Source organism: Anser cygnoides, chromosome 1, assembly GCF_040182565.1.
Source record: "Anser cygnoides isolate HZ-2024a breed goose chromosome 1, Taihu_goose_T2T_genome, whole genome shotgun sequence".
NCBI classification, from domain to species: domain Eukaryota; kingdom Metazoa; phylum Chordata; class Aves; order Anseriformes; family Anatidae; genus Anser; species Anser cygnoides.
In genome coordinates this window covers 205,034,671-205,057,110 of record NC_089873.1, presented here as the reverse complement: position 1 = coordinate 205,057,110, position 22,440 = coordinate 205,034,671, and the positions used below count along the sequence as shown (strand labels likewise).

The window sequence follows — 22,440 nt, the reverse complement described above, 5'->3', positions numbered from 1 at the left end:
TTTACAAAGACATTAAATGGCAAGCTTTGCTTAAAAAACAGATTTAAAAAAAAAAAGAAAAAAAAAAGCAAGCAACCGAAAAACCTTAAACCCATTAAAAAAAAAAAAAATGAGAGTTTGGGTCCTGTGCCTATTTTGCCTCTTATTATTTATTTAGAATTTCATTCTTTGTTCCTTCACTCATATGAATTTTCTTACAAGAATAGTATATACCCATTGTCTCAAAGAACGAAAATTAAATGGAATTAAATTAAAATTGGTATTTTACAGGAATAAAAGTCTATGAGATTCATTTCTTCAGGGAAAATCTATATTAAGTGTCTGGAATACTGAGTGATATATTGAAATATTATTACTTTATATTATTCAAACTATTGAGATGTTCATTCTTCATTCGTTTCAGAAGAAAGGTTGCATTTTATAAGCCTAAATGTCAAACTTCGAAAACTTAGATCTGTGAGTGTAAAAATATGGTACTTACTGAAATATCTCAATATTGTTGTATATGTCTGTGTTTAGGCATTCATCATAGAAAATGTTGGTGTCATTAACTCATTAGAAGTTGTATTTTGTGCACCAAAATGAGTGGTACATGATCTTTAGCACTTGTACAAGTGTACTAAGCATGTGATGGAAACTGCTTCTTTATGCTGATTCCACCACTTTAACAGAAGCCATCAAGAGCTTTATCTTTTAAATCAGTCAGTCAGGAATTATATTAAATATATATTTTTGTGTCAGCTACATAGCCACTTGTGTCAAACAGCGGTTAAACTGTGTTTTTAATTTTTAGCTGTCATTGTATTCATGATGATACCTTGGCATAAATTTGCATTGAGCATCGAATTTTATAAATGACACATAAAAATGAGTTTTCATATCACCAATTAAGAATTATTTTTATCCAAAGAGGCCAAGGATTCATTTTAACTGTATGTCACGGATACTTAGGATTGGAAAGGGGTTGCTAATGAGTGGAATATTGCCGCTAGCTGAGACCCCTGCTTGGAAGGAGTGATGTATGTGCAGCTCCCCTTGTGCAGCTCTGCATAACTAGGTAGTCACTCCAGAGAAAGATACTGATGACACCTAGTGCTTGAGACATTTGGAAATTTCAGCAGAATACTGAATACTGAATTGAAATTGCAGCTTTAATTCATACTCGATATGGGTAAGAATTACTTAGCAGAGTATTTGATATAATAGAAAATAATTTTACTATCCATCCTAGTCTTTTTCTTTTCACTTAGTGGTTGAAATGTAGTGAGGATCTTATTTTCTCAAGAATTTGCTTTTTCCTCTGAATATTCTTCTTTTGCCAGCCTGTCTGGATGACCCTTTGGTTGATTTGCTGCCTCTTGCCCCAGCCATAACAATTCTGTGCAAGAAATTGCAGATGTGATGGTACAGCCCAAATTCTCAAGCGGCTGAGGAGAGTGATGAGTGAGTTCTGGGTACCTTGCCCTTTTGTTGAGGTCTTACACATCTGATATTCTGAAAGGGATGAATATCACTTCCGTCAGAGCAGGGCTTTGGAAGTGGTTTTGACTGGGCACCCAAAATCAAGGAACCTGGTGCTCCTACTCACTTCTGGAAAAGCTGTTTGATCTCATTTCAGTTTTGTGTTCCAATGATTTTCCTTACAAAGTTCATAATTAACATTTTCAAGAGCCTTTCTAAATAGTAATCATATGTTTTAAGAAAAAACAATGATTCACATTTATAAAAAGATTCCTTTTTAAAAAGTGTGTGAATGCTGAAATCCAAGAATAACTTGATGAAAGTGCAGACAATACTGGCCTTAGATCTGCGTACACCTACATTCAGCAGTGTAATTCTTTCCACATCAAAGAAGATTTTATCATATCAAAAAGCAGATCATTTATAAAGACTGGTAGGTTTTGTTAATTCTGTAAAGGCCATTGTGAACAGTATAATGACAAAAATCATAATCTTTATTGATCTGTTATATAAGATGATTGGAAACAGTGTGATCTGACAGACAGGTTGTAATCTACAGGTTTGGCACCAGGTAGCCAGGGTTAATTATCCACCCTCAAAAGCAGTTGAATTCATCAGTCAAATGCAGCATTGCTGTTCAGGTGGGGACTGAGAATCTGTCACAAAGACCACCCCTTTCTTCAATATGACTCTTCTGCTGCAGAAATAAGAGTTCACTGTTCCATAAATTACTTCGGTGAACATAGTCCACTCTTTTATTTGCAACATCCAAACACAGTCACATCCCACATTTTTACTATTCAGTATATTTTTGTGACCTTTGTATGTTGCTAATTTTCTAGATAAATGGGCAATTATTTGCTTTTAGTGTTCAGCAGCTGAAAATCCTATCGTTAATGCTCTCGTAATTTTGCTCATTTTGAAGCTGGTCAGAGTTTTACAAATATGTTTGCGTGTAGTGAAATCTTTTTAGGGAGAAGAAACAAAGCTTTCACAATTCAAGCCATTTTGGCTAGTTGTGGTTGGATGTAAATGTTGCAGCTCTGCTCATATTGGTATGCTATGGCTCTAGTAATGATGAGGTTCTGAAATAGAGAGAGGTGGCTTAAGATTTTTAAGGAAAAGTGCCATTTCAGCTGTCATTCCTTAGCTTCCCTTTCCTATGACAATATTGCTTTCTAAAACAGATGAACACTACCTAAGACTGAGGGGGTTGGCTCAGATACATACCGCGTTGTATGCAAATACTTGTGAAATAAACATTCACTCACATTCTTGCAGGAAGCTTTCAGTTGCTACCATGCCACACCTTCCTGACAGACTTTTCTTCCCACAGAATATGTAGCATCTGTTGCGAGAATATGAGCTACTTCTTTAAAGGGTCCGTTGAGGGTTTGGCATTGGCAGCGTAGTTCAGGCATGGCTTTGCCATCCTTCCTCTAGACAAAGACCTTGACATGCAGTGTGACTTAGAGGGGTACCACCTGCATCATCATCCCTTGTCTCTGCTGGGTTCTTGTTCCTTCTGCCAGCCATATTCTTGCATCTCTTGGTGCAGCTTCAGGGAGTAAGATTTCTGAGAGTCAAGGGCTAGTGGAACGGATGCAGGAGTTATGGATCTGCTGTGCCACTTCTGTACATGTACAGAGGGAAAGGTGATGGGGAGGCTGTTCACTTCCTTAGTCATTGATCTGGGGAGATAGTACAGGAACGTAAGGATAAATGTTCCCTTCCATCTTTGTAGAGGAAGAGGACAGAAGACAAGCCATGACCTGGTCTTTATTTTTTTTTTAAACAAAGAAGGCGGTTTAAAAATACATAAGCATATGCAAGATGCAAACTTAATGTGAAATTTTAACTAATATTTCTAGTATATTATTCTACAATGTTTGTCCAACTTAACAACAATTCTGTTCACACCAGGATGCCAGAGTCTCTCCTGGAGTCTCTCCCCTTTATATCCTGCTCTTTGTTATACAGTAGATAAAAGCTCTGTAGTTCTTTGAGCAAGGGGAGTATACTTTCCCACAAGCCTTCTGAAATATTCAGAACAAGGATGAGTACATCAGTTTACTAACATGAAACAAGAGCACAATGGTCTCAACTGGAAATACGAGCAGGCAGCAGATCTTTTGTTTGTCCTGCAGCAAGATACCATGTATCACAAGTCTATGTGCTACACAGAAAAATCGAATCTGTGCTCTAAGACAGACAATAATGGCTATGCTACAGGAAAACGTGCATGTAAAATAGATGCATTATTCGTTGATGTTGAATGTCTTAGCTCTTACTAAGAACAAGGTCTGCTTCTTCTGAACAGCTTGAGTTGTACACAAAGCTTGAAAACAAGACAAGACCTGCAGTTAGTAAAATAAGTGATAAAAAACTGTCAAAGATTTTTTTTTTTATTCTGTGGTTTGCATTATTAATATTTAGCCTCGCTATGTGATGTAGCCTTTTAACTAATCATAGAATACACCCAGACACTTCTACACTTCTATTTTTTAATTTATTTTTTTTTTATACAAACTGTCTTCGGTAAGGAGTGCAATTTGTTATCACACAACTGCCTGATGTGTTGTTATTCATTTACATTTACATGAATATTAACGGTTTAATGCTATTATACAACAGTATAATACTGAAGTTAACATTTGCTATGTAATTTATTGGGCTTAGCTAACACAGTAACCATTTTTGAGGTTCCTCAGTCATGAGAATGCAACATAGGAGACCAGTCATTAGACCTCAGGATTTTCAATTGGAATGATTTTTCCTTCCACAGAGCTTGCATTTTCCTTAGAAAATACTTTTTTTTTTTTTTTCCCTGAATGTTGCGTCTCAAATTGATAAAATATCTTGGAAAGACTCAAGCCAGTTAAAATCTGATACAAATAGCGAATGTTTACTGAAATTTGTGAAATCCAAAGTTACATTATGGTGTAATTGCAAGTAGCGCATGGCCTCTTGTATTGAACATTCTGCCTGAGAGACAGTAAGAATTAGATTATTAACATTATGCTTTACTGTTTTACCTTCTGCTCTCAAATATCTTGTGTTTTACGGTTAGTATATTTTGCAGAACAATTAGCACCTAAGTTATTTTAAGTCCCTGAACTGTGTATATATGTATTTAAAAAATAATAAGAAAGATCAGGGGGAACTAATCTCTTCATTGTAGTGTTTTAATCAGGAATGAAACCTGATACTAAACACAAGAGATCAGCTGAGCCCTTTTTTAGATCAGCATTGCTGAAATCAAAATGCCTTAGACACGTGTAAAACAATCTGATTGTTACTTCTGTTTTGCTGTTAGTTAAGCTGCTAGAGAGAATAAGAGCAAGAGAAACGTGTATTTCTTTAACAAATACTTTTCTCTATTCTTCCTTGGTCATACAGTCATTCCCAGCACAGCACTGCAACGCGGCCACCCACAGTGAGCTTGCAGCGGACCATTTCTGTGGAAGGGTAAGATGATTCTCTGTTGAAGCTGCCTGTTGAGCTCTCAGATATCCCTAAGCCAGACATTGAACTCCCCACCTACATGTAGGAGTTAACAACTTGTGTTGTTACATACCATGTTGCATACATCTCTCAATGTCTGTGAGATGCAGAAATAGATACTTCCAAATCAGTACTGACCCTTTTTAGATATTCATATTGAAAAGTTTGGCTTACATGAAGGCAAGAATATCTGTCACATATCTCAGTATCTCTTCATCTCACTTGACTAAAGTCAGTATTCACATGTATTAGCTGTAAAATGGTTGCCATTAATCATGGGAATTCCCCGTGAAGTCTTACTCTGTTTTCTTAATACATGCATGAATTTCTTTTGGCAAAGCAAACCGTGTCCCGGACTAAGGCTGAAGAAGTACTGATAGAGAATAATAATCCCATGCTGGTGTACGTCTGTGTATATTATGTGTTAATTGTAGAAGTATCACTCTGAGTACTTAGCTGACTCCACTTTAACAGAAATAATTGGGTAAAATATGAATAATTCATAACTGTAGTTAATATTTTTGCATCTTTATGATATTAGAAAACCTGATATTTAACACTGAATCATTTAGATCTTGGTTGCTCGGACTGGTGTAGTTTCCAGAAAATGTTATATTTGTTTCTCCACTCCCATAGAAATGTAGAACTGTCTGAAGTATTTTGTAGGCAATAACTTATCATGGACTACTGTTAGGTCTTATTTCAAAGCTTTTCTTTTTTATATAATATATATATATATAATATATATATTATATATATTATATATATTATATATATTATATATATTATATATTATATATATAATGTTATATAATAAAAGTGGGAGTCCAAAGTTTCCACACAGGAAAGGTGCTATCTTGCTTGTATTTTATGTTGGAACCTCACTGTGGTGCAGTGAGAAAGAAAACAACACACATGTAAAATAATCCACTCCTAAATGAAGCCTGAAATGTTTTTCCCACAAGTTTCAACATGAAATATTAAACAATAAAAAAAAAGAACAAATCTAATAATAATTTTATGTTTGTATTTAAAACAGGTAAGACTGCTTTATTAATTTTCTATTGAAAACAAGAATCAATAATGAAATCCTTATAGGAAAGGCCCATATGGCTTAATAGCTTTTATCTGGAAGGTAATTTTATAAATGAAGGCCTTATCAGCCAGCCTTCTTGCTCTAAGCAGGGCTAATTTCAAAGTTAGAGATGGTTTCTCAAGGTCTTTTTCTAGTGAAGCTGGGACTATCACCAAATGTGGAAGTTACGCAAGCTCTGGGTAACCTCTGTCAGTGCTAAAACACCCTCATTTTAGTTTTTTTTTTTTTTTTTAATTTTAATTTTCTTTCTCTCTAATGAACTAACAAAGGCATACTCTATTCCCCTGCCTTTTTCTCAATCCAATTCATGAGGAAAATGATGTTAGAAATAAGAAAAACTGTGAGGAAAAAAAAAAAAAAGGAGAGTTTGCTAAATTGAGATTTAGGAAAAGAAATTCTATTACGATGTCTGTGACGTGGTCTACTGGACTCCATAATAAGGAGGTACCCCACAGGCTTAAATTGCCATTGAAATTTGGTAATCAATCTTGTCTACATGAATTTTTAGATAAATTGCAAAATCTGCACTGGCCACACAGACAGTTTGCATATATTGTGTATGAATCATTAGAGCAGGGGAAATCTGCAATTGATATTACAGGTCTCCTGCTGTTCAGGAGGTAGAAGAATATCTGGCTTGTAATTATTACTAATCAACTTACACTGAGTCATATTTCATTTCACATAGGAAAGTGGGACTGTTAGCCTATTACACTGCTGAGCAAATAAGAGTAATCAGCTCAGCCCTAAATATTTCATTATATTAAAGCTCTATTTATTTTAATGTTTTTGTGAAGTCCATGCTGCTAAATAAGTTTATAGCTAATACAATTTCATGTCAAAACAAAGTTATTTTTCTCTTTTAGGAACTCGGTTTCCATCAGTAGAGTCCTGTATTTAGGTGACTCATTATATTGCTTTTGAGATGTGCTTTGTAAATGACTACTTTGCCTGAAAGGCATCCCTAAGACACACTGAGATTTCAGGCCAGCATGCAGGCTGTGTGTGACTGACTGTGTAGGCATTGCGGTAGTACAATTAGTTGGTCCTCTGAAGGAGAAATGAAATACTGGAGGAACAAAAAAATGCAGGTGGAATTGCATTCACTGGCATTTATTCCTTTCCACCTTGTTGAATATGTGATAATTGAACTGGCTAGCACAGATGTTTTAAAAACTTTAATAGATTTTTGATCTAGGTAATGGGTTCATACATAAAAAAATGTTTTTTTGAGAGAATGCTTTTGTGGGCTTTACGTGTAGCAAAAATGAGTATCAAAGTAAAAAAAAAAAAAGTTTTTAAAACCTAAATTTTCTTTATATTCAAGCCTTATATTCTTCACAGTTTAATAGCTGTACATGAGGTGAACAGGTTTATTATGTCTACAAAGGCATGAACTTCACAGGTGTCTGATGTCATTGTTAGTGCAATCTCATTAGTAACTTCCTAAATGGTTTATCTGCATGGTTTAAAAACAAGAAAACTATTATGTTTGGATTTGAAAATATTGTTAATCTGAGTTTTTTTTAATGGTTTTAATAAAAATTTTAGCTGTGAATATTCAAAATGGGAAAAATACTGGACAAAAACTAAAACCTGTTACCTGGAAATCCTTCTGTACTACTCACAAATCTATAATGTTAGTCCTTTATGATAGCAATTCTGTCTCCAGTTGACATTCAGACTAAATTTTACTTAACATGCTACTGTTTATACCAGCCATCTACTCTGCTGAACTGTTTAGAAATTGGGATTTCAACTTCTTTCATCAAGAACATTTTATATATAAATATTAATATGTAAATAAACAGCATTTTAACCAGGACTAAGGGTAAGAACTTCTATTCTGAACAGAACAGCCATTACAGACAGCTTTGTATTTCCAAAGTATCTCATATAAAGTAATTCTGGATGCTTGCTTCTGATGTACTGTGTATTGATATTTCGAAACATGGCTTAGAGGCATTGCTATTTTTAGGTATTCTCTTAACCTTTGAATGCCTCCTGTCTCCTGACAGTGTGATGTGGTTGCCTATTGCCATTTCCATCTCATCTAGCTTTGCTTACAAGCTGAAAAGCTGGAGTGTTCATGGTAAATAGAGCTATGAAATGGCAAAAGCAATAGTTTATAGAAAAGTGATTTCAATACATAACAAATAGTTTTTTAAAGCCAGGATGCATAGCAACCTTTTTAGTATGTGTATGTGTTGGGTATAGCAGGTGGAACAGAGATGCAGATTTCTGGATTTGATGATTATCATGTAAATAATGCACCTCCTAGATCAGGGAAGAGAGACAAATGCTTATGTGAGACAATGTATAAATGAATAAGCACACTGGAATAATCATCTCCCTTTCAAAGCTGCAGAGCATATTAGTTGTCCAACATTGTTTCTCTAGAATTCATTGGAATTTCTCATATCTAGGAGATGTACTCCTGTGCCTTTGAGGTAAATGTCAGGCACCGAGGTAAAAATACAGACCAGTTTCACGTTTCAAATAAGAAATTATTCTGGTATGCCAAGTCCATCTTGCTAGCTGTAAGCAGAAAACATTGCCTGGTGTGCAGGCTTTAATTTCTCTACAAAGGACAAAATGAAAGACTACTAAAGTCCAGAGGGGTTCCCACAAAGCAAATAAAATTGCCCATATATAAGTCAGTGCACTCATGCATGCATCAGTCAGGTTGAAGCCTGGCTCCCAGTAGGTTCCCTCATATTAAATATACTTCAAAGTTTTTGACAAGTTAGACATGATGTTTGGAAAATAAATGCATAAAAAAACGTATTCAGTATTAAAGTTAGGATAAAGTACTGCTTCTACAGCTAATGCCAACGTTCAATCAACAAGAAATGCCAGAGAAACCATAGTCAATTAACCTGATAAAATACTTTTTCGAGCAGAACAGGTCACTATTGCAAGCAAATTTATATTTTGTTATGTGATCTGATTCAAGATCATACAAGGCTGAAGGTTTAGTTGTTTGCATATCAACATTTAGCAAAATGAGATTACAAGTTACCAATCAGTTGCACGTTGTAATGAATATGAACGCTCGCTCGGCATATGACCAAAATAACATCTGAGTGTAAGAAGGCAAAGTTACGCCTCTGGACTGTGATGCTCAATGTGACAGCAAAGGATAAAAAGAAGATTTCCTTATTTATTATTTTCAGTCATAAATGTAATCATTATAGTAACAATTAAAGTCATGAATTGGGGATCAGACCCCACTGGGTCAGGTATAACACTTCTGTGTAACAGTAGTGGGGCTGGAGAAGGGCAGGGCTGCCTGCTCCCTGCTGCTGCCAGACTGCGGTGTTTTGGAAATCTCACAATAAAGGTAGATCAGAGAGAGGGCTGTGGGCAGTACTGTCTCCTGTTGTGATGGAAAGATTTTGCCAAGCCTAAGAGGGAAATAACAGGGGAAAAAGTAATAGCCATGATGCTGCAGAGATGATACTGCAATAAAACAATAGATGAAATCACTACAGATAGTTTTTTTTCTTTAAATTGTTGTGAAGCAGTTGTAGAAGGTATAAAAGAAAATGTGAATAAGCTAAGGTTTTTTTCTGCCTGAACTTTGATGGCTTTTAAAAAGGTGTGTGTGCATAATCCATGCCTTCAACCACTTAAGATTTCAAATTCTCTCTTGCGTGATAGATCAGAATTTAAAACATTGCACACACCGGCACCTTCTCTATCCACCATAGCTTTCTGTGTTACGTGCTGTGTGGAAGAATGTTCAACCTATTTGAATTGCCCTTTTCAGGTCCTTCCAGTATTGGTGCCCTTTGGCTGTCCAAAATAAACGTGCAGTTATTTATTAGATTTTTTTGAGGTACTAGAGGAAAACTACAAGTATTTTATTGAAAAAGAAATGGCTTGATTAGCCAACTGACTCTAAGCAGGCACAGCTCAGTGCTCACACAGTGAATTGCTATAGCCAGACACCATAATGCACAAGAGAATGGTTCTTTGATCCTGAGATAACATTTTTTTCCATGATGTACTATCACTAATGCATAACCTTAGACTAGTATAACTTCACTCTACAATTTTCTTTCCTGCTATTTGCTACTTGTTAGTAGCGTGAACACTTTGTGTTGCATTATCACAGAATCATAGAGTCATCTAGCTTGGAAAAGACCTTCAAGATCACCAAGCTAACCATCAACCTGACCTATCAATTCCCATCCCTAAGCTGCCACATCCCTCAGTTCTACATACACACATCTCTTAAATACCTACAGGGATGGGGACTCCACCACTTCCCTGGGCAGCCTATTCCAATGCCTCACCACCCTCTCATGAAGGAATTCTTCCTAATATCCAGTCTAAACCTCCCCTGGTGGAACTTGAGACCGTTTTCTTTGTCCTGTGATTTGTCATTGTGAGCACAGTGCTTCGCACGGAGGGTGTTAGGCCAAGCTGGGGACTGGGTGTTGCCCTAATACAAGCACTGCTGGGCTTTCTATGGAATGTGCTACAGTAACACCAGATCATCATGTGCATGTATGATGTCAATATTCTTTGTGAAGAAAACAGCATTTTTGAAACAAGCAAACAACAATAATAAACCTGTGGCCAAAGCAAGATCAAAGCCATATTTCTCAGTCCCAGCTCATTTGGGATACCTCACTGATTATATGTAATTGACCAAATCTCTATGGTCTGATACTTGAAAGTATCCAATGTGCTTAAATTTCTGTAGATGGTCCAAAAAGCACAAAATCTTTTCAACACCCCGATTTTATAGATGGTGCAAAAGAAACAGAAAGGCAGAGATGTATCAGTGTGATATGAATACTAAAACTGACTGTATTCTTTAATGTAGCCAGCAGCACAAAATAAGCAAATTGAAAATGGATTTTCTTTCAGTTAGCTGTTATAAGAATAACTTGTTTTCAGAAAGCTCTTCCCCTTCATTTATCAGTCCACTTTTTAATCTCCTAAATTAAGTCTATAATTACTGTGGATTCAGAATCCAAAGGAGAACGATAGGAAGACTCACATTGTTTTTGTCATTCTCTTACTATAAAAGAGTAAAATTGATCAAAACAAAAATTCAGTACAAATATAGTAGATACAAAACACTTAGCTGTTTTCAGCATAATGAACAAGTGTAACAAATATAAAGCAAAAAAAGTGGTAAGGAGGAAAAATATCTCACTTTTTCGACTTTTTAAAGTTGTGTTTTTCTGACAGGAGAAATTTCATTAAGTGTTGAAGTTTTACCCTCTCTGATTTGTTGCTACTTACTGGTTTCAAACATTAATTTAATAATACTTTGCTCTTACATCAGGCCTCCAATTTATAATGTGCTTTACAGAATCAGCTCTGCTGCATTCCCTGAAGCAAGTCCATCCAAATTGATTCTCCCATTGATTTCTGAGTTTGTAAATTTGTGTGGATTGCAGCACTTCATTTGCTCCTTTGCTCCTTGTTATGATTTCTGGCTCTGTTATAGTTAATCTTCCCTCTTTCTCTACATTTTTTCTTTTTAATTCCTTTCCTTTTCTCCTTACAGATGTACTCTCTCCCTTTGTCCTGTTATCTCTTTTCTTTGCTTTTGCTTTGTTTTATTTTGTTTTTGCCTTCTGCTGCCTTCTGTCAGTCCAGGGATGTTTTCATCTCATCCTTCTTTCTAATTTCTGCTTGATTTCCCCTGCTGCTCTTCTCTGTTTGTATTTGGTACAAAGCTGCAGGAGGGCATAAAACATGCACGCACTGAATTAAAGTGCTAGTATGCTCTGTTAGCACCTAGAAACTTACCTTCAGCCTTATTTATCACAGAAGAAATTGTAAATGTGATAAGTAGTTAAAGCTGGAGGCAAAACCATGCATTTCAGTTACTTTTCCTTTTTAGTAGCTACAGAGTGCCACCTATTGTCTTAGAACAAAACAATGTACATTTTAGATAAGTTACCCTGAAATTACCTTTGCCTTATTTGCTGTTTTATCTATAGAACATGTTTTTACTGAATGCATTTACAGGAAGAAATTGTCATTCACATGTGAATGTGAAGTTACTTTTCTTTCACTTTTTACTCTCTCATGACCGTGTCTTCTTTTAGTCTTCAATTGCATTGCTTCATTTATGGCATTTACCTGCACTCTGTCTGGAGACCCTTCATGTGTATTGGAAATATATTAATAAAGAAGCTCAACAGAAGGAGAAGATTTTTTCCTAATGTTGCTTCCCAAACATTCAAGATAAATTGGAGCACCTGTTCTTAGATCTCCTTAATAATTACATCAAGATGACTATAACATTCTATGCCAGGTGATATATTATCCACTCCTGTGAAGACAGGCTGAGGGAGTTGGGGTTGTTCAGCATGAAGAAGAGAAGGCTCTGGGGAGATGTTACAGCAGCCTAAAGGCGGCTTACAGGAAAGCTGGGGAGGGACTCTTTGTCAGGGAGTGAAGTGATAGGACAAGGAGGAATGGCTTTAAACTACAAGAGGGTAGGTTTAGATAAGATATAAGGAAGAAATTCTTCACTCAGAGGGTGGTGAGGCCCTGGCAGAGGTTGCCCAGAGAAGCTGTGGATGCCCCATCCCTGGAGGTGTTCAAGGCCTGGCTGGATGGGGCTTTGAGCAACCTGGTGTGGTGGGAGGTGTCCCTGCTCATGGCAGGGGTTTGGAATTATGGTCTTTAAAGTTGCTTCCAGCCCAAGCCATTCTGTGGTTCTGTTGATCCTCATCTTTAGCTTTATCATAATTAAGCTTTTATTTGAGTGTGCTTAAAGCATTGATAGATAACTCACTTCTGCGCTACTCTTTAAGAGATCATCTGCCAGTGTTGTAGTTTGTTTCGTTAAGCAGTAAAATGTCTTCCTACTTTAACTCCATAGAATGCTACAACTCTTTATTATCAGCACAAGTGTGGTTTTGTTTGTTTGTCTGTTTTTCAGACTCGGTTTGTTATGCAAGTGTGTATTATGATATATTTCAAAATTCTTATTTGTATTTATGGTATATACCTTCTATTTTTGCAGCATAGTCGTGGCTAAAGATTATTTCTATGATGATTATTTTTATGACAGCTACACCTGTGCATTCTTGAATCCACTTTTCAGATTCCACAAGATACTCAGATATGAAAGAAATACGGAGGCAAGCTAGGGCTAGTAGTTTCTATACAGCCAAATTTGAGTCGTGACCAAAATTACCTCATGAGGCTAAAAAGCAGGAGCTGAAACCATTGTGTTCTAATCATGTCTTCTGACATTTCCCCATTATTGTTCGAGCTTCCTCTGAACGTAATCATCCAAGAGCAGAATGTGAAATTTGCTGTCAAAAGGCCAAAATTACAAAACAGCACTGACAGCATTTTAGGCATAAATCTGCTGACTTGATCAGAGGCAGGGATTAATAACTGGGCCAACTTTTTGTTGAGCAGCACAGCTTAGCATTCAGTAGATACCCAGTTGTATTGAGCTAGTTTTGCCCATAGCACTAGCTTTCAATTTTATGATCCAAGTTGCCTGTCATGTGTAAAAATACTCATTTTCATTTTGAATGAGAACTTGTCTGATTTCTCACCAGCAGAGCATGCATATATATTTGCTTGACTTTACTGCCTCTTTTTCCTCAATATCCAGGTAAATAATACTGGCAGTAGCTAGCTCTCCCAAACTATTTTTGATCTGTAGGACTCAAGGATGACAAGTGTCACCATATCTTTTTGTGGGTGAAGAAATTGAAGAGGGAAGAACAAATGACTTGCCAAATTCACTCAGCAGCACATTGTCTAACTGGGGAAGGAATCCATGCTTCCAGCTGCTTTCCTAGTTCTGTTCCAGCCCCCAGGCCACCCTTACTAATTAAAAACCTACTTAGACTTCTTAGATATGGATTACATTATGTCTAATCTGCACATAGTTAAGGAGGTGCTAAAAGTGTTGCTACAAGGCAAATCAACAGAAATGATCCAAAAGAGAAGAAGCCCCCTATTTATTTTTTGGTTGGTTCAAAAGAATGTGCAAAGTCAAGACTCTCTGTCATTTTCTCACAGTTGTATTTTTTAAGGTTCTTTTTTCTGACTGTATGTTAATGTTGAGTTATAAAATGGAGGGACATACGGAGTAGGAAGAATACTTTCAAAAAGGGTTACAATCTCTTTTTAAGATACTATCAAAACTTTGCTTTATCTTTTCTTTCAAAAATACTAAGTCTAGATATCAGAAAGTTGAGATATTGCTTAAGGATCATGATCAAGCCTGGGATAATACTTGTGAATTAGCATTAGGCAAAGCTAACGAATTCCTACTGATTTTGGAATTATCTTGTAAAGATAAAGTTGCAATGTATACAGCCATAAAACTTAAATCACACCAAATAAGACTTGTCTCTTAATGCATCACTTCTTTCTCTCTTCCTTCTTTTCTTTTCTTTTTTAAAACAAAATAGAAATGAAAAAGCCATTAGTATTCTACAGAACCATTACAGAGTACACAAGAAATATGGGATCTTTTTACAGGAAGTATTCTGAAGCACAGGTCTTGAGGTCTCTTATATGCATGTTTATAATTGTCACTTTGCTAGTAACCTAGTAATTTTTATTTTTAAAAATTGAGAATTAGAAGCAGATTCTCTTTCTCTGTGAGGAATCACAGACATAAATGGATGTGAGTATTTGCAGGACTGGGCTTCAGATACACACATATTGATATTACAATGTCATTTTTTATTTATTTGTTTATTTTCTGAAAAGTAAATTGTTAGAGGGATTTGGAATTGTGTAAGTACCAGTAAACATGGTGTCTGCATGTTTATGCATTCTTGTGTGTACTTGTTTGTCCAAGGGAGAGACAAATCTGATGCATGGTACATAGAAATCGAGAACTGGAATACTTGGCACACTTTTTCTCAAGTGTACTACCTTGATTGCTTAGGAAAGTCTTCTCCTTTCTCTGGACCTGAGTTTTCCTGCCAGTAAATGCATATTATTATGCATCCTTTGGGGTATATTTTCAATTTACAGATGGAAAGTGCTATATGAGATGTAGCTGTTATTATTTATTGATTTCCATCATAATGAACAACTTTTTAAACAAGTAACACAAAACCAGATATACCTCAGTCTGGGGCAGTGATAAAGTTGCTATGTGATTTTACAATTGCAAGTTCCTAATAATGTCAAACCAGAGTTTTTTGAAAGATTCTTCTCTATTAGATTGATCATGCAAATGTTATTTGCTTCAGATCTGCCAGGATTAAAACCTCTTGTCATTGCTTTGTCTAGGTCTTTTATTTTTTAATTGGTTCATGTATAACTTTTAAGAAAAAAAAGGTACCATATGAAGTTTGATTGCACTTGTATATGCAGTATTGCTATAAATGAGATTATAGAGGATCTTCAGAGTTTTGTCTGTTAATTAATCTATTATTTAATTTAGTGAGGATAACTCCAGTGAACTGGAATTAATAGAGATGTTTGAATTCAGCCATGAGGAAAAAAAATGGTCGCTGCTTAGTTGTTATTCTCCAATTAACAGATTTATATCATTTATTAAATGGCTTAGTTAGGCAGTAGCAAGCCATTGTCTCTTAAGCAAAATATAGTATGCTGAAGATGACTTGAGATGTGTACACACTAAATCTTTGAATGGATAAACATTATCATTTTGTTTCTGTACAGAGAGCCTCGAAAAATCATCCTGCACAAGGGCTCCACAGGACTTGGTTTTAACATTGTGGGAGGAGAAGATGGGGAAGGCATTTTCGTGTCTTTCATCCTAGCAGGCGGGCCTGCTGATCTCAGTGGAGAACTGCAGAGAGGAGATCAAATTTTGTCTGTAAGTATTTGTGTTGGGCTTTGCTGACAGATTGCTTAATCTTGTTCTTTGTCTGTACTGCAAGACACACAAAGAAGGCTTCATAAAGCCTTTTTGGTTTCTATTGTGTGAAATCCAAGCTGGAAACAGTTCATCACTGAGTATTTTGTTTATTTACTCTTGCTTTTTATACCATTTGTTCAGGGTGTTAGCTGCAATGAGACTTAGCTCTGCTTAATATTACCTACAGTATGGCAACACCACAGTGAGGACCTCAGCATTCCTTAGTTTAGCCCATCATCCAGTTCCATTTTGCCCAAAATGCACTGCATAGTCAGAAGATATTTCCTAATTTTAGCTTTTCTTTGAGGGGAAATAGTAGGATGAAATCATCCAGGCTGGGGGTGCCATCTAGTGTGCAGTAAACTGCTTAGCAACTGCCCCAATACAATGAGGTGATTAACTAGGTTATGTTAATTATCTCTGTGCCTCTAATGAATTTGATGATCACTCTGAAATTTATTTTCAAATTTTATAGGATAAGAGGCTTTGTAGACTGAGGTTATATTTTGCATATTTAGTCTCAAAAACATCTATGAAATTTTTCTTTCATGTATGTGTTGATAGTATGCAGTTCAAAAACAGCATTTAGGCTCTGTCTTAGGCTCTGTCAAGTAATTGAACATCTGACTGAAACAATCTGAACATAAAGGATTCTGAAGGGCAATAAAAGCCTTGAGAGTGTAGTTAAGTATCCATTCACATTATTCTGCTTTACAGAAAAACAAACAAACAACAACAACAACAAAAAACAACACCAAGAACAAAATCAAAATCAAAACATTATACAAATTGATACACTTGGGCCTGTTTCATGTAAAGTACATAAATAGCTTTAACGCAAAGAACTGAAGCCCAGGAATTACTCATCCCACATGAGTGACCAGCCCATGAAGCTGCAGTGTCACACTCGTTCCCACTGTCGTGCTTTCTGTCCCTGACATCTTTGTATCCGGGGCTGCACTTGGGTTAGTGGCAGGGGAAGAAGATGGCTGTGGACTGGATGGTTTGTGGTATGGTTATGTGGCAGGTTCCTGGTCAATGTGTGACTCCCTTCAAGGGAGAGCTGGAACTGCTTTTCCTACATTGCTTAGGCATGTCTTGACCTCTGGCGTGTTCTATGACTAGTGAGTTTAACTTCTGCATGTTGAAGTTTATGTGTGAAAAAATAACAAAGTAAAAAGCTGCTCCTTTGTAATATATAGAAAATCTGGTGAGCTAACACTGGAGGGATACAGTAACCTGAAATTTTGGGTTCCGTTGTGGTTTAACCCAGCAGGCAGCTCAGCACCACACAGCCATTCACTCACTCCCACCGCGCCCTGGGTGGGATGGGGAAGAGAATCAGAAGAAAAAAAGTAAAAACTTACGGGTTGATGTAGAAAGAGTTTAATAGGATAGAAACAGAAGGGAAAATAATAAGAAGAATGACAATAAAAAAATGCATATATATAAAAATGGTGCACAATGTAATTGCTCACCACCCACTGACCAATGCCCAGCCAGTCCCTGAGCAGTGGTCCCCCTGCCCATGGCCAAAACCCAAGTTTAATTTTTCAGATTGACACCATATGGTATGGGAAATCCTTTTGGCCAGTCTGGGTCAGCTCCTGGCTGTGTCTCCTCCCAGCTCCTTGTGCACCCCCAGATACCTCACTGTTAGGGCAGCAACAGGAGATGAAAGTCCTTGGCTCTGTGCAAGCACTGCTCTGCGACAGCTAAACATAGGTGCATTATTAGCATTATTTTTCTCTCAAATCCAAAACATGGTGCATACCAGCCACTATGAAAAAATTAACTGTAAACTAGACGAAAGCAGGACAGGATCATAACACTATCTTTTATCTTGATCTGCTCCTTGCAAATAGTTAAAGAGAAAGGACAAGTAGAAGACGTTTATGTGCCTTGAAGAGATCCCTAAATAAGTTCATAGGGAACTGCAAGAAAACCAGAATAGAATCTTACAATGTTATCAGCATGGAGAGATAAGGAAAGCAAATGCCTGTGCCAACAAGAATACAGACAAGGAACCTGAGGAATAGAAATGGACGCTTATTTCATTTATTTTTCTTTGGCTAGATGCAGCACAAGAAGGCTGAATAAAAGAGCACTATGAGATTGGAGCCTTCACAGTACATTGTATTCAGAAATCCAGCAGCTCACATACAACTTTAAAAGTCCATTTTGTTTTATTTTTCAGCAGGCATGTATTTAGCACTGTGGGATACTGCCAAAGTTGAATTTTTAGTTCCACTTTTTGTCTATTTCACAGCAATGTTTTCATAAGTTCTAATTAAACTTACCAGTGTCACTGCAGCATTTACTTGTCATGCAAGAGTAGTTTGTTTGTTCATTGAAGAGAGGGATGGAAATTATTACTAAATTAGACTGCATATATTTCCCCAGGCAATCACTAAGTCAGGCACTGCTGACTTATTAAGTCACAAATAACTATTATGAATCCACTTTTCCCTTGCTCAAACAAAACAAATGTCATGCACGGGCTAATTTTAGAGCTGATTAATCTTAGACCATTGTCTGGTGAAGGGTCCTAGACACCTTAATTTTATCAAGCTGCACAGAATAGGCCTGTTTCTCTCTGTCTATTCTTACTTGTCTCATCCCTCAGAAACACTTACTTCCTTACTGTTTCCCTACTTGTTTCCCTACAGTTTACCCACTTGTTTCTCAAAACACGATAGATCTGGTTTACCAAGAACCAATAATGCACACCAAGCTAGTATATCAAATTAACTTGGCGTTTGTTAAATTTCTTCCAGACAGGAAGCGGCATAAGTGATTTAAACTTTGGAGACCTGGAATGAATTCCTGATTTTTCTGTTGTTTTTCCGTGACTTTGGTCAAGGTGCTTTAGTTTTCAAAGCCACCTTCTCCAATGTAGAAGAGGAGAATCACAGCACTTTCATAATTCGTGCTTGTGCTGTAAATATGGCAAAATGTTGACTAGTTGAGAGCTGTGTATACTCACCTTCAGGTGGGTACCTGTAAATATACCTTAAATAGACTGCAAATCCATGAGTTAGTCCCCACAAAGCTAGAAATATGCACTGCCTTTGGGTGATTCACTGGATGCATATGTAGTCCCAGAGTCAGCCTGTAAAGCCTGACGTCCCATAACTTTTCTGCCTCATTTTCTGCCTTCTCACTGTTACGTGACAGAGAGGGGCTGTTATGTGACAGAGTCCAAACATCCTCCAAGGGGCGCTATGATATATTATGGGCAAGGAGTGAAATTTGAGTTTATTTTTATTAAACGCCACCAGGTGGCATCACAGGATCAATAATGACAGAAATCTGACCTAAAACCTTAGGAAAAACAGTGATAGCCATATTCTTATTTTTTCAGTTAATTGACTGGAAATGTTTAAAACTTATCTCAGGAAGCAGGCTGATATTCCAAATGCTTCTGTGCAAAGAGACAAAATGAGTCATATCTGAACCTTGAATGCAAATTGAAGAATAATGGAAAATGTTCTCTTTCAAATGGCAAACATTTCAAATAGCAAAAAGTGATTTATAAAGTTACATTTATGAAAAACTGTTTTTCCCCTCTAAAAAGTGGTGTTTTAAACGCTGGTTTCTTTATTATAGTCTTGTGAGTTCTTACCAAACTAATCATTTTCTTTTTGACTTCCAAATGTCTCTAAAAATGTGGTAATGCGTACATCAGCAAGGTTCACCAGTATGACAGAGTATGTCCCTCCCACTAGGGTTGTCCTGATATTAAATAAAATATAAATGTTACCAAATAGCATCTTGAATACTAATTGGGATAAAGAACTGATTTGCCAGGTTCTGCCTACACACAGATTAGCTTTTCAATCAGAAGTGTACAACACAAACAGAACAGCTGAAAATACCAATGGAAGTATTTCCATTTTATAGCAGTGGAAAGGGGATGCCATTATGTTAACTGATTAAATTAAGGCAGGAAGTCTGGGCCAAGACAAAGTTTATATACTGCTTGAACTCTGATCTAATTCCAAGTTCTCCATCTGTTAGGAAAATGAGGTCTCTAGTACAAATAAAAAGTATTTTTCCTTGATGCCACTCTTGCAATTTAAAATTCCAATTCCAACACTGAAGGATATTTTGTCTATTAAAATAGAAATGGTAGCCCAGTGTTGTTTAGTGAAAATCAGTTTGATGAGCACAAATGATTTCGAAGAGCCATAAACATGATGGCCACACCTTGTAAGTGTATCCTAACTGACAGAAAACAGTGCAAATCTTAAAATTTTAGAGAAGAGGCACACACATTGTAAGTTTTGAATACATTTTAAGTTTTAGGGGAAATACTGGGAGGGATAGGGGGAGAAATAAAGTTCTATTAATACATATATATATTTATTAACAAAACGATTTTCCTTTACAATCTCATATCAAATTACCATAAAACAAAACTACTTGATTTAGATGTCTTATCTTGTGTTCTTCCAAAGCACTTTCAGTACCAGTCTTGCAAAATTCTCTGTATATGTACATCTACAGAGCAGAGAGTTAGTTTACCCACGCAAATTCAGAAGCAGAATTAAGATTTACTATTTCAAGTCTTGACACACAATTTACACACAATTAATTAGAGCACATTGCTCCTTGAATTTCTTTTCTCACATTTTTTCAGACACTTTTATGATTTTTCTACCAGACTACATCAAGTTAAGTATGTGTGTAAATGAAAGTAGCCATAGGGAAATAACAAGTCTTCACTATTGAAATGATTGAATTTTATGTCATTGGGCAAGACTAAATTTCAGATTAAGATACTTAAAGATAGACATACTTTCTGGGTGTGTATTTCCCATTAAAATCAATAAAGACTAGAGATTGATTCGCCTGGCCAACTATGAGGTGTCTAGAGCAGGTTGAACTGCTCTGTAGTCCTTATTGCTTGCATTGATTGGATATCCATTGACTGTAAGATCAAACACTTATCCTGTGTATGCATGTCTATATTTAGGCATCTTAAACTGAATTTCACATTTCATGTGTTTGCCTTTACAATATATGTTTGATTTTTCACCTAATACTGTGTTTGATTCATCACAAAGAAACGCAAAATGTGTGCCATATAAACAGTATCAGTTTTATTTTATTCTCCTACATCAATTCTTTAGTACCTTGTGTCTCACAGTGGCAGGATTAAGTGTGGCTGCTATCCTGAAAGTAGTCAGGAGAAAGAAGAGACTGCTTGCTATGGAGCAAGACTGCTGCTCCCAAGCAACACATCCTGCCAGTTACATTAAGGAGATAAAACATGTTTTCTGTAGAGTAATTGCTGAATAAGGGTGGGAAAAAGAGTAGAAAAAGAACAGGCTGCACTGTGAAGATGCAGGTAGAACTCTCCTAATGCTTCCATTTTCACTGGTATCTCACCTGAAGCAGATGAACTAAATCAGACAAATTCTGTGTGATTTTCATCTTGATCTAGCATAGTATTCATCATGAAGTATTCATACATGGGGAAAGATAGTATCTGTTATCCCCTGCTACTTCCTGAGAATCAAATAGCTACATACCGGGAAAAGGGCTACCAGAAATATTCTGCAGGGATTTCTGTAACCTTCTCATCTGGTTGATGGTATTATATATAGTTAGTTTGCAAAACTGGTATTTCAGCATCTCAATTCTGTATTGCCTTTGTTTATTTATACAAGGTTTTTCCTTGTAGAGGGAAAGTCATCTCTTATATTGATCAGATTTTATCTTCTGTCTGTGCATTGTCCTGCTGTTATTTTATGTGAGAGGTTTGCTTTTCCTTATGAGCTTCTACTTAGTTCCTCCCAAAAAACTCCTACCCACCTTCTCACACACATCTGTAGCAAAAATAAAATACACTTTAAAAAAAATAATGTTCTGCAATTTCTACTCCAAAGTATGTGCATATAGAGCAGGATAGACCATTAGAACTCTGTACCTATTTATAGCAATATTTATGCTCCATTTTGCTGCAGTTGGAATTGACCTTCCGATTGACTTCCCTTACTTTGGTGCAGAGAAGCTTTCAGTTTTCTAATTTAAAATGGCTTTTTGCTCATGGTAAAAGCAGTAAAACTACTTATGGCAAAGAGTGCATTGTGTTACCTAGTTACAAACTAAAAAAAAAAAAAAAAGTCAAATACTATTTAGTTTTGCTTCTCGGATTTTTTTTTTTTTTTTTCAAAATTGCAACTGGCTTGGAAAATGTTTGAATCATCTCCACTCAGCCCAATCCCAAAACAGGCTTTATGATGGAGATTGCTATGGGGCACGGAATCCTTTCTCCATGGAGCATCAGTCACTCTTGTGTAATAGTGCTAGGATTATGAGAGGTACTCCCTTTGCCATATAGCACTTGCCTGCAGAGGCACTGCCCATATCCTTAGGGTGCTTACTTTCCTGTGGTGTTGAAGATGATGAAAAGTTTTTAGAAAGTTATGAAATTTGAGGATGATTCAGAAATGGTAGTAGGTCTCTAAGAGTCCTCCACCTATTTATGTTTACGTGAAGTCATCCAGGTGCACAGCATCCCAAC

The 22,440-nt window shown here is 36.4% G+C and overlaps 1 protein-coding gene across 31 annotated transcripts in view; it reads left to right on the top strand.

Moving 5' to 3' along the window:
- The window catches only part of DLG2 (discs large MAGUK scaffold protein 2), a 1,043,894-nt gene that overhangs the window by 795,714 nt on the left and 225,740 nt on the right, over positions 1-22,440 (top strand). For all 31 annotated transcript variants that reach the window (XR_010828657.1, XR_010828656.1, XM_048080922.2 and 28 more), the window contains 2 exons: positions 4,861-4,929; positions 15,710-15,866. Coding sequence is in view for 29 of the 31 variants with exons in the window: in XM_048080922.2 (XP_047936879.1) it covers positions 4,861-4,929; positions 15,710-15,866 (226 nt within the window). In the remaining 2 variants the exon portion in view is untranslated. The remainder of the gene's footprint in view (positions 1-4,860; positions 4,930-15,709; positions 15,867-22,440) is intronic.